At 39.4% G+C, this 13,684-nt stretch overlaps 1 protein-coding gene across 3 annotated transcripts in view; it reads left to right on the plus strand.

The window, feature by feature from the left end:
- MTMR2 (myotubularin related protein 2) overlaps positions 1-13,684 on the plus strand; it is a 113,450-nt gene that overhangs the window by 86,526 nt on the left and 13,240 nt on the right. For all 3 annotated transcript variants that reach the window (XM_052652419.1, XM_052652420.1, XM_052652418.1), the window contains 3 exons: positions 4,341-4,490; positions 5,239-5,427; positions 13,479-13,664. In XM_052652419.1, coding sequence (XP_052508379.1) covers positions 4,341-4,490; positions 5,239-5,427; positions 13,479-13,664 — 525 coding nt within the window. The remainder of the gene's footprint in view (positions 1-4,340; positions 4,491-5,238; positions 5,428-13,478; positions 13,665-13,684) is intronic.

The raw sequence follows: 13,684 nt of genomic DNA on the forward strand, positions 1-13,684 counted from the left end.
CGCCGCCTTCGCCCGGGCCTGGGGCCTGCGCCCGCCGCCCGGTCCCTGAAGGTCACCAGGGCGGGCGGGCCGGGGGCGGGGCCAGGCCCCCCGCGCGCTCCCTCGCTGGCCGCCGCCGCCCCGCCCCCGGCTCTCCCGTCGTCGGCAGGCCGCCCGCCACTCGCCCCACTGCCCGCCCGCCCGAGCAGTCGCCCTCGCCCCGCCGCTGAGCCACCGGGGGGCCTTTCTGGTGCTTTTGGAAGAAAAAAAATCCTAAAAATTGATTGTTGATTGGATGAGTTAAAGATGGCAGTCAGTTTCTTGGTTCTGGACCGTTTAGGTATGATGTAAATCAAATCCCTGATGATTATACAGTGGAAATTAGAAATAGATTTAAGGGCCTAGGTCTGACAGACACAGTGCCTGATGAACTATGGACGGAGATTCATGACATTGTACAGGAGACAGGGATCAGGACCATCCCCAAGAAAAAGAAATGCAAAAAAGCAAAATGGCTGTCTGAGGGGGCCTTACAAACACCTGTGAAAAGAAGAGAAGGGAAAAGGAAAGATACAGGCATCTGAATGCAGAGTTCCAAAGAGTAGCAAGGCGAGGTAAGAAAGCCTTCCTCAGCAATCAGTGCAAAGAAATAGAGGAAAACAACAGAATGGGAAAGACTAGAGATCTCTTCAAGAAAATTTGAGATACCAAGGGACCATTTCATGCAGTTATAGGCAAAATAAAGGACAGAAATGGTATGGACCTAATGGACGCAGAAGATATTAAGAAGAGGTGGCAAGAATACACGGAAGAACTATAAAAAAAAGATCTTCATGACCCAGATAATCATGATGGTGTGATCACTCACCTAGAGCCAGACATCCTGGAATGTGAAGTCAAGTGGCCCTTAGAAAGCATCACGGCGAACAAAGCTAGTGGAGGTGATGGAATTCCAGTTGAGCTATTTCAAATGCTAAAAGATGATGCTGTGAAAGTGCTGCACTCAATATGCCAGCAAATTTGGAAAACTCAGCAGTGGCCACAGGACTGGAAAAGGTCAGTTTTCATTCCAATCCCAAAGAAAGGCAATGCCAAAGAATGCTCAAACTACCACACAATTGCACTCATCTCAGACACTAGTAAAGTAATGCTCAAAATTCTTCAAGCCAGACTTCAACAATACGTGAACTGTGAACTCCCTGATGTTCAAGCTGGTTTTAGAAAAGGCAGAGGAACCAGATATCAAATTGCCAACATCCACTGGATCATTGAAAAAGCATGAGAATTCTGGAAAAACATCTATTTCTGCCTTATTGACTATGCCAAAACCTTTAACTGTGTGGGTCACCACAAAGTGTGTAAAATTCTGAAAGAGATGGGAATACTAGACCACCTGACCTGCCTCTTGAGAAATCTGTATGCAGGTCAGGAAGCAACAGTTAGAACTGGACATGGAACAACAGACTGGTTCCAAATAGGAAAAGCAGTACATCAAGGCTGTATATTGTCACCCTGCTTATTTAACTTATATGCAGAGTACATCATGAGAAATGCTGGGCTGGATGAATTGCAAGCTGGAATCAAGATTGCCAGGAGAAATATCAATAATCTCAGATATGCAGATGATATCACCCTTATGTAAGCAGAAAGTAAAGAAGAACTAAAGAGCCTCTTGATGAAAGTGAAAGAGCAGAGCGAAAAAGTTGGCTTAAAACTCAACATTTAGAAAATGAAGATCATGGCCTCTGGTCCCATCACCTCATGGCAAATAGATGTGGAAACAGTGCCAGACTTTTTGGGGGTGCTCCAAAATCACTGCAGATGGTGACTGCAGCCATGACATTAAAAGACACTTACTCGTTGGAAGAAAAGCTGAGACCAACCTAGCTAAGTCACTTCAGTCATGTCTGACTCTGTGCAACCCCATAGACAGCGCCCCACTAGTCTCCTCTGTCCCTGGGATTCTCCAGGCAAGAATACTGGAGTGGGTTGCCATTTCCTTCTCCATGCATGAAAGTGAAAAGTGAAAGTGAAGTCGCTTAGTCGTAGACAGCATATTAAAAAGAAAAGACATTGCCAAGAAATGTCCGTCTAGTCAAAGCTATGGTTTTCCAGTAGTCATGTATGGATGTGAGAGTTGGACTATAAAGAAAGCTGAGTGCCGAAGAATTAATGCTTTTGAACTGCGGTGTTGGAGAAGACTCTTGAGAGTCCCTGGACTGCAAGGAGATCCAACCAGTCTATCCAAAAGGAAATCAGTCCTGAATATTCACTGGAAGAACTGATGCTGAAGCTGAAACTCCAATACTTTGGCCATTTCATGCGAAGAACTGACTTATTGGAAAAGACCCCAATGCTGGGAAAGATTGAAGGCGGGAGGAGAAGGGGAAGACAGGATGAGATGGTTGGATGGCATCACTGACTCAATGGACATGAGTTTGAGTAAACTCCTGGAGTTGGTGATGGACAGGGAGGCTTGGTGTGCTGCAGTCCATGGGGCTGCAAAGAGTCGGACACAACTGGGAGAGTCAGACACAACTGAGCGACTGAACTGGACTGAAGTTTCTTAATTGAGCACTTCCTCTATAAACTCACCAGTTCATTGTACATTCTGTTTTTTATTATTACATGTAAATACGTTTTAAACATCTTTAATTAAACCTTTCTTTTATTTCTGAAAATAAGTTTGGATTTTACCTGAGTATAAAGTTGAGGAAGGCAAGAGGAAAGGAGATATGTAGATCATAGGTAGCAAGTTAGGGCCAGGCTAAATAAATGGGGTAAATAGTATGTAAGGCACTGATGATAAAATGGCTACTGTAAATGGAAACTCTGTTGATAATATTTATCACATGATTACTGGGAACGAATTTCGCCTTCTTTCTGATTAAAATTTAGTTAATTTATTTTTACTTTTGCCTGTGATGTATCTTTGTCACTGGACTCGGGCTGCTTTCTCTGAGTGCACAGGCTTCTCGTCACTGTCGCTTCTCTTCCTGCGGAGCAGGGGCCCCAGGTGCGGGCCTCAGAGCTGTGGCACGCGGGTCCTGGAACACGCAGGTTCCAGCACAGGCTCAGGAGTTGTGGCGCATGGCTTAGTTGCCCCGTGCCATTTGTGATCTTCCTGGACCAGGGACAGAAACCCTGTCTCCTGCGTTTGCAGGTATATTCCCATCCACTCTAGTACAGGGAAGTCCTCCCTTCTTTCTTAATTTTAATATCTTTTTGGGTGTTTGGCAACAGCTTGAGAAATACCCCTTTGGAGGAGAAGTATCTCCTGCACTTTGATTTCAGGTTTTTATAACTATTTTGTGAATCAGGATAGTGAAATTTTTCTTGAGGCACAATGTATTTTATTATAAAAAGGATAGGTTTAGAATTTACATAGAATTTTTTACTACCTTTAATCAAGTTATAAGCTGTGCCACAATTTCTTCATCTCTACAGTGATGTTAATGAAACCTGAGTACAATAAAGTGTGTGTGTGTGGACGCACATGCATGTATAGGCATAGCACTTGCAGATAGTAAATGCTCAGTAAATATATATACATATTTTTACTGTAATTTGGTTTCTTTCAATTCTTTTTCTGTTTATTATGAGTTGTCAGAGGTAATAAAATTAAAAATAAATGTATTTTCTTAATTCTAACCATTTGCTGTAATGTTACAGCTTTATTTTCTATACTAATGGAGAATGGAAATTTAAAGTGTCTTATTAAGTAATTGTATATGTGAAGCGGTATACCAGTTATAAATATAACAAACCTGTAAGGACCAAAGTTTAACAATCGATGTGTATTAAAAAAAATGTTTCTCTTGCTTCTTTTTTTGGGGGGGTGGCTTTGCCTTCTGTTAGTTTCTTGTTTTTCTCATATGTTTTACATTAGTGACATTAATACTATAAAATTCACTTTATGTATATGTGATAAATATGTGCCTAGCATTCTAGTGGATGCTTAATGCCTGCCCTCAGACATTTCTTTGTACAGATGAATGGCAGCAAAGTCAGTCATCCAGTCAAACTATATGAGACTGTTCTTTTTAAAGACAAGAACATTTTTATTTTCAGTCTTACTATTTCCTTTGTTTGATATGTTTAGGACAGACCCAGCACTCAGTCAGTATTTAATAACATAATAAATCTGTTAACATAAAACTGAGTGCCAAAATGAATACAGATTTTCTATGTTACAGGGTCTCATCCTAAAAGCCTGATCACCATAGGCAGACAATAACTATTCCAACAGCTTAAGACATGGATAGTGGAGTTTAAGAGAAGTTGAGTAGGAGCCTTCTGTTGTAATATTTTCAGATATTTCTCTTAGGCAGTGATTTGTCTTATGTTTATTTAACATGTAGGGAATTCCAAATGAAAGCTGGAGGATAACAAAGATAAATGAACGATATGAGCTCTGTGATACCTACCCTGCCCTCTTGGTTGTTCCGGCAAATATCCCTGATGAAGAGTTGAAGAGAGTGGCTTCCTTCAGATCACGGGGCCGTATCCCAGTAAGTGTGAAGCTGTGCTGAAGCTTCCTCATTGTTTTTGTGCTCCACATAGTACAGAGGATAATGAATGGGGGATTGGGTGCGGGATAAAAATAGCTACAGCAGCGGGTCCTCTGTGGGGCTATTAGGGAATGAGTTATTGAGTAAAATTAAAACCAGAGGAAAGACTTAGACTAAAGAGGTTTCTGGAGAGTTTGAAATGGGTATAAAAGAGCTGCTCAGAATTGCATGGCTCTTAACTTGAAGTCAGAGTTGGCTCTGGTATTATTCACTATTTCTTTATCTTATATAGTTGGTCATAGTGATAAATGCTCTCTTCCTTTAAATCCTGGAATGAAGAAAACCGTACAAATTTGTGATGAATTTCTGTATTCTGGAAACATAAGCTGTAATAATTTTAGGTACAAAAATGTGTAGACCCTGAATGCTATAATTGGGCATTTTTGCTGAACTTTAAAAATGGAGTTTACTTAAGCCCTCTTTTAATGTATTTTTTTCCTAGAGACAATACTTTTAATTAATGACTCTTCAAAATCAATATCTGATTAACTAATAAGACCAAGTTTTCCACATGCCAGAGTTGACTTGAAAGAAAAATGATGATTTTTTATAGCAGCTTCATATTTCCTTTCATGGCTCAGCTTTGAATCCAGTTAGAAAACAGAGTTTTACTGAGTAATGTTTTGGGGAAGAACTATAACTAGAGAAGCATGTCAAAGGGTGTGTTGCCACTTTTCCTCCCATTAAGGTTTTGTCATGGATTCATCCTGAAAGTCAAGCCACAATCACTCGGTGTAGCCAGCCCATGGTAGGGGTGAGTGGGAAGCGAAGCAAAGAAGATGAAAAATACCTTCAAGCTATTATGGACTCCAATGCCCAATCTCATAAAATCTTTATATTCGACGCCCGGCCAAGTGTTAATGCAGTTGCCAATAAGGTGAGCTCCTCTTTCAGTAATTAAGATTATAGTTACAGTTTCATGAGTTTGTCAGGAGGTAGTTCAGTGGTAAAGAATCCGCCTGCAATGCAGGAGACCCTGGTTTGATCCCTGGGTCGGGAAGATGCCCTGGAATAGGAAGTGGCAACCTGCTCCAGTATTCTTGCCTGGAGAGTTCTGTGGACAAAGGAGCCTGGAGGGTTACAGTCCATGAGGTCACAATGAGTTGGATGTGACTGAGCGTGCGCACATGTACACAGTGCAGTAGGATGAGCTTAGGCTTTTCATATGCTAAAGATACAGATTCTAATCCTGGCTCTTCTACTTGACAGTAGAACTTAAAAAATTTTTATTTTTAATTTTATATTGAAGTATGGTTGATTAACAATGTTGTGTTTCAGGTGTACAGCAGAGTGACTCAGTTATACATGTATCTTTTCTTTTTCAAATTCTTATTCCTATGTAGGTTATTACAGAATATTGATCAGAATTACCTGTGCTTATTGGTCCTTATTGGTTTTCTGTCTTCAAAATATCAGTGTGTACATGTCAATCCCATTTAATTTTAATCTTTTTAGTAACTTTAGTTGGCTTTTTTGTAAAATGAGAATCATAAAAACTAACAGAGTTGTTTTCGGGGCAAAACTCACCTGATAAACTGTTGTTTTAGGAGCAAGACTCTCCGTTCTCCAAACTGGGCACCAAACTGAGTTTGTGAGACTGAACTCTGCCCAGCACCCTTGTAGGAATCATGTAGAGTTCTCAGTGACCAGTGCTGCTCTCTTCTGGCAAGCCTCTGCCTGTACAAGCTAGTCACACTGAGACTGGCAGTTGAAGCAGTGGTCCTGATTTCTGCTATGGAATCAATATTAGCATTGTGGAAACAGAAATTCTGGTCCATTTGGAAAAATCTACTACCGGAGAAGAAAAGAGAAGAGAGATAGTTTAGCTTTAAAAAATTACCTCACAGATAAGACAAAAAAAAAACCCACACGGCTTCCCTCCAAAACTGAAACACCCCAAATTCTATGACTAAATAAGAGACACAATTGTTTTGGTTATTTAGGTTTTTTTTTTTTTTTTCTTTTTTTGCTATTATAAACATTGCTGGGGTGATCATCCTTTAATTAAATTATGGAGCATGTACTTAATTATTTCTATCCTGTTTAGTGTTTTGAGGACACTTTGAATTCCAGGCATTCCCTGTTAAACTGTAAATATTTCCCCTTAAAGGCGAAACAGGACACTGTACATATGAAACTGGTTCCCCAGGGACTGGTGTGTATTTTCCCAGTAATTACTTATACCATGAGTTAGCAGGAATGAGACTCATTGTCTAGGATGAGGGACTCCCCTGGTGGTCCAGTGGGTAAGACTCCATGCTTCTAATGCAGGGAATGCTGTTCTATGCCTGGTCAGGGAACAAGATCCCACATGCCGCAACTAAGACCTGGTATGGCTGAATAAATAAATAAAATATATTTTTTTAGAAAGATGTTTTCTAGGATGAGAAGCGTATAAGGCAGAAAAGGGAGTAGGCAAAATGTTATATTCCTTATAAAATGATTCCCACATGTATTTCACTATGGAAATCTCTTTCTTAATGAAGACTGGTATATTTTATGTATTGGGACATTTTTCTGATCATAAAATATGTAATAGACAACAAAAATCCAGGAAGGGATAGGCAAAGTGAAGGAATAAAAAGCACCTATAATTACTGATCTTTGATGTATTTTCTCCCACTGTTTTTTCTATACATTAAATATTGATTGTTTTGTTTCATTGTTTTTCATTTTTATAAAAAGTATTTCTTTCCAATAACTGTTCTTGAGAAATACTTTAGAGTACTCATCATATAGCTGTGTCATTGTTTACTTAATCATTCTTCTAATTTAGATGTTTGATATTTAGTATTTTAAATATAACTAAAACAAGTACCTTTTGTTGACATTTTTGTTCCCTAGCTATACTATTACTGTATCCTAATTTAAAATATTCATATTTTTAAAAGTTTTGCACATATTGCCGTCATTCTTCAGGAAAGTTAGTTTACCAGCTAGATAGATATCTTTTTTCTTGATGTTTTATTGAGATATAATTGACATAGAAAAGTATATAAGTTTGAGGTATACAACATATTGATTTAAAATATATATATATTGTGAAATGATCACCACAGTAAGCTTAGTTAACATCCATCACTTCACATAGTTATGGTGTCTTTTTCCTTGTGATGAGAATTTTTTAAATTTACTCTCTTAGCAACTTTCAGATATATGATATAGTGTTGTTGACCGTAGTCATCACATTGTACATTATATCCCCACAACTTATTTATCTTTTAACTGGAAGTTTGTACCTTTCGACCACCTTCACCCAATATCCACCTGCTCTATCTCCCTTTTAAAATCTGCAAAAGCATACATATTTTTTGCAACAAATATTTTTTATCTTCATGGTAAGAGTATTTTTTTTAGCAGTGTAAATATGTGTGAATAGTGTGAATCTGTGTGATACAGCAGTGTGTGAAACAGTGTGTGAAATGTGTGAAACAGTGTGAATATGTGTGGAACCGTGTGACTGCGGCAACTTCTTTTGCAGTCATGAGCCATATCAAGAATTAAAGCTTTACTAGCCACTAAGCCTTCCATGTGCACCTTACCCCAATCAGATTTGCCTTCTACCCCTGCTAAAGGTAACCACTATCCTAACTTTTATAGTAGTCATCTGCTTACATTACTTAGTCTGTTGTTACTGAAGTATACACATCACTAGTCTCTGTAGTTTAGCCTCGCCTTGTTAAGATTGTGTTTGTATGTCTTTTAAGTCTCTCTTCATCTACAGTCTTCCCCTTGCGCTTCCCTCCCTGATTCCCACCTTCTCTCCAGTATATTTTACTGTGGAGTTTCCCACAGTCCAGACGTTGCTGATTGTGCTATGGTACCGTTCTTCTGTCCTCTGAATTTCCTTCACATGAATTCAGAGGTTTATTCAGATTTAGGTTCAATTCCTTTGGCAAAGCTGTAGGGGATACATCAGGAGGCACACAATTTGTGCCTGATTCTTCTTTTTGGATATTAGCAACTGATCAAGCTCAGTGCTGAGATCTGTTACTTCAGTGAGGTTGCAAAATGGTGATACTCTTAAGTTCATAATTTTCTTTTCAGCTATCAGTTGAACTCTTTCTAAAAAGAAGCACTTTCTCTTATCTAAATTGTGTTTAATCAGCAGTTCAGTTCATATAAGAAAGCCAGGGTAAATAATTGATTCCTTTTCCTTATTTACCAGTTTTCTCAATAATAAATTTACTCCCTCCCATCCCAGGAGTATGACTAATTTTTTAAAGTGTCATTATGAATGCACTGGGGCTTCCCAGGTGGGACAGTGGTAAAGAATTTGCCTGCTAGTGCAGGAGGCACAAGAGACACAGGTTCAATTTCTGGGTCAGGAAGATCTCCTAGAGTCGGAAATGGCAACCCACCCCAGTATTCCTGCCTGGAAAATTCCGTGGACAGAGTAGTCTGGTGGGCTGTAGTCCATGGGGTCACAAAGAATTGGACACAACTAAGCACATACTGTGTTTGTATGTCGTCAGCAGTTTCTAATTCATTGCAGATAGTATTAAAATTTTTTTTCTGCCTCTGATCAAAAGGAGACGTTTCAAGTTACCTCCCGAGTGTGTTTGGCATGACCATAGTAAGTAATCTTTAGGCTTCCCTAGTGGCTCATCGATAAAGAATATGCCTTCAATGCAGGAGACGTAGATTTGATCCCCAGGTCAGGAAGATCCCCTGGAGGAGGGCATGGCAACCCACTCCAGTATTCTTGCCTGGAGAATCCCATGAACAGAGGAGCCTAACGGGGTACAGTGCTTGGCTTCGCAAAGAGTTGGACACAACTGAAGTGTCTGAGCCACACACATCGTAATCTTTGCTATCTGATATGATAAGATACAGCAGAGTCATCCGGAAATCTTGTATGTTTCCTGCCCCAGGCTTGGAATAGCCATTTCCCTAAAAAGTTCTGGTTTCTGTTAGTAGGAGATGGTATTTGAAACCATAATTTGGTGCTAAGGATACTTATTTGCTACTGGACTGGTCCAATTTCTGAGTCTTTTCTGAATAGACTAGGTAATGGATAGAGCCAGGAAATGTTAATATATTTTTAAAGATAAAGTACTTCATGAGTTCATACTGGTGCTTTCAGTTTGAATTCATTGTTATGAGTTTTTACATGTGTGTATGCATATGTATGTCTGGCTCTTTACGACCCTATGGACTGTGGCCGGCCAGGCGGCTCTTTGTCCATGGGAATCTCTAGGTAAGAATTCTGGAGTGGATTGCCATGCCCTCCTTCAGGGGATCTTCCTGACACCCCATCTCTTATGTCACCTACATTGGCAGGCAGGTTCTAACGTAACTTCTTCAAAATTACATGTGTAACTCCTAACCCACCAGGAATGCTGATTCTCAAAGTCAGAGGGAATGATAAGATTTGTTATGTTACATAAATACTTGCTTTATCCTACCATGGTGCTAGAATAACAGTGTGACTAGTATCCCCAGTACATTTAGGGAAAAATTTTTTTAGACTTGCTCCCATTGTAAAATACATGTGTTGTATTTACATTGTCAGAGTAGGTAGTCTTTATACTCCCTTCTATACTCTTACTCTCCTGTTTACCTCTGACTTCTACAAGTAGCTGTATTTTGTGCACATAACCAGTTCTTCTGTGGAAGTCTTTGTAGTCTTTTTCTTTTGTCTGAAGTTCAGTTCAGTTCAATTGCTCAGCCGTGTCCAACTCTTTGTGATCCCATGAATTGCAGCCCGCCAGGCCTCCCTGTCCGTCACCAACTCCCGGAGTTCACCCAAACTCATGTCCATAGAGTTGGTGATGCCATCCAGCCATCTCATCCTGTCGGCCCTTCTCCTCCTGTCCCCAGTCCCTCCCAGCATCAGAGTCTTTTCCAGTGAGTCAACTCTTCACATGAGGTGGCCAAAGTACTGGAGTTTCACCTTTCGCGTCACTCTTTCCAATGAACACCCAGGACTGATCTCCTTTAGAATGGACTGGTTGGATCTCCTTGCAGTCCAAGGGACTCTCAAGAGTCTTCTCCAACACCACAGTTCAGAAGCATCAATTCTTCGGCACTCAGCTTTTTTCACAGTCCAGCTCTCACATCCATACATGACCACTGGAAAAACCATAGCCTTGACTTGATGGACCTTTGTTGGCAAAGTAATGTCTCTGCTTTTTAATATGCTGTCTAGGTTGGTCATAACTTTCCTTCCAAGGAGTAAGCATCTTTTAATTTCATGGCTGCAATCACCACCTGCAGTGATTTTGGAGCCCCCCAAAATAAAGTCTGACACTGTATCCACTGTTTCCCCATCTATTTGCCATGAAATGATGAGACCAGATGCCATGATCTTCATTTTCTGAATGTTGAGCTTTAAGCCAGCTTTTTCACTCTCCTCTTTCACTTTCATCAAGAGGCTTTTTAGTTCCTCTTCACTTTCTGCCATAAGGGTGGTGTCATCTGCATATCTGAGGTTATTGATCTTTCTCCCGGCAATCTTGATTCCAGCTTGTGCTTCTTTGAGCAGAGCTGATAGAAACAATATTCTGAGTTATTCACCTGCTGATTGCAGCTTATAAGGGACTTCCCAAGTGGAGCAGCAGAAAGAATCTGCCTGTCAGTACAGGAGGCGCAGGAGTTGTGGGCTTGATGCCTGGGTTGGGAAGATCACCTGGAGCAGGAAATGGCAACCCACTCCAGTGTTCTTGCCTGGAAATTCTGTGGAAAGAGAAGTCTGGTGGGCTGCAGTCAATGGGGTCCCAAAGAGTTGGTCACGACTGAGCATGGACATGGGTTGGGGGGACCAGCTTATGTTCTTTATATTTATATTGGTTTTCCTGGGCATAAAATTCTTGATTTGCATTTGATTTTCTTGAATGTCTTAAATATATTGCCTTTTTTTTTTTTGTCATAAAGTTTCAAAGTCTGATCATAAACTAAATTTCTTTTCTTTCTGAGTCACTCTTTTTACTTCTATGTGCAAAGAATTTTCTCTTTTGTTTTTCTTTGAAGTCCAGTTATTTTGCCAGAATATGTCTTGATGCTGTGTTTTTTGGGTTTATATTATCAGGTATGCATGTGTGCTGTTTTCATTAGTAATTTCAATTTAAAAGCATCATGACTGTTTTCTTTAATCATAGTTCTTAGTATTTATTTCATTTCTTTGTTTTGGCTTTCTTCTTCAGGACTGCTATTACTCCTGGGTTGTCTCTTCTTTGCCTCTCTTCATCATTTGTCGCTTTCTCTTGAATCTTTTTTATGTCTTTCTAATTCCATTTTGGTTTTATATTTTACTTTTCACTGTCTGTTTCTTTTAATTTAACATCCACTGTATTCGTTTGCTCTTGAGTTTCTCCTAATTTGGTCTTTATTTCTAATTTTTTTCCCTTTTATTTGTATTTGTTTCCAAATTCTTTCACTTAATCTGTGAGTTTCTCTAATAACTCATCTGTTAGAATGGACAGAACCCTTCTCGGTTTCAGCTGCACTTCTTAGATTGACCTGTTCTTTCCTGTAGTTCTGGAGGAAGAAAGCTAAAACCAGGAAGCAGAACAGTAAAAACTGTAAGACTTTCTTGTGATTCCCTTGTTCTCTAGTCATCTTTTATGCATTGCTTCCTTCTGCATTTCCTTACACTTTCACCAATAGCATCGAGATCTTGTGACTGTTGGTGGTTTTGGGGTTTGATGGAATGCTCTGTCCTCTAGTTCAGTGATTTTTTTTGTGTGTCTTCGGTTTTACTATCTAGTTGCTCTGTTTTTAAATAATACCAGTTGTATTGAAATATAATTTACATAAAATGGATTCTTATCAGTGTTTTTAGTGTATTTTCAATGTTCCATGCCAACCTTTGGCATACGCATCAAGCCGTGCGAGTCTTGCTTCCAGAGCGTTTTCGCCCTGTGTGTTTCCGTGACAGGCTCTGTGTGGCTGCAGTACTGCCTTGTTTCTAGGATTTGTTGCAAAACATTTGAATGTCCCTCTGCCCCTGATGTGACCTGTCCTGACTTTCCAGAATAATCCTTGTTAACAGGGACCTAATGAAATGCTGTTAATTTTGTACTTGTGCCCATCTCGACTCTAAACCATTTCCCACACTATCAGTGTCAGACAGGAAACTTGAATGTCTAGTCTTCACTAATTTGTTGTTGGTTAAGAGGTAAGTTTTATTGTTTTAAAAAATGTGATCTCTTAATTTTATATAACTACAGTGACTGTTCCAGTATCTTCCTAATTTTTTTTTCCATTAGTGCTCAAAGAGGCATGATTTTATATCTGAGATAAGAGGTATATTTTATCCAAAAGGCAAAAGAATATTTTATTCATAAAACAGAGAAAGATTCAACCCAGAAAAATTTGGTTCTTTCCAGATGTAGCTTACTGTGAACACCAAATATTTCTCATTCTATTCTGTAGATGTAGATTTACCTCTTTGAAAATAGTGATATTATTATTCTATAGTACTCTGTGCTTTTATGTTTGTTTTGTCTTTTTATTTAATAATAATTGTGCAGTTACCCTAGAAGTCAGTCACCACGATTGCAAAGCACTTTGCAAATATTAAGATGAAGTGAAGAAAAGCGTGGTCAGGTGTAAACTAGACAGATGTCCCTGCACATGGAGCTTCAGTCTTCTGTATGAAATTATGTTTGGGTAGGACTTGAGATTTGGAGAGTGAAATTATAGTGCTTTAAGTATCTTCCTATATGTTATCATATGTAATTTTAGTAACAGCAACAAGAGGAAGTCAGGGTGAGCATGTATATTCTTGTTTTATGAAGAACATGTGGGACAGCGTGGTTGTGTTAAGTTGCCCTGAGGCAGCCACATTTTCCCATGGAGTTTCCTGTCCATCAGTGACATGTATCAGCTTTGATGCTTTTGGGTATTTTATGGCACTCTTTCAAGGATGTCATCATACAATGGATATGCATTCATTTTTTATTTCTTGTGATGTTATTTTTCCAGGCAAAAGGTGGAGGTTATGAAAGTGAAGATGCCTATCAAAATGCAGAACTAGTTTTTCTAGATATCCATAACATCCATGTTATGAGAGAATCTTTACGAAAACTCAAGGAGATTGTCTACCCCAACATTGAGGAGACCCACTGGTTGTCTAACTTGGAATCTACTCACTGGCTGGAACACATTAAGGTGGGTATATGTTACTCTTT

Source organism: Budorcas taxicolor, chromosome 15 (genome assembly GCF_023091745.1).
Source record: "Budorcas taxicolor isolate Tak-1 chromosome 15, Takin1.1, whole genome shotgun sequence".
Taxonomy (NCBI): Eukaryota; Metazoa; Chordata; class Mammalia; order Artiodactyla; family Bovidae; genus Budorcas; species Budorcas taxicolor.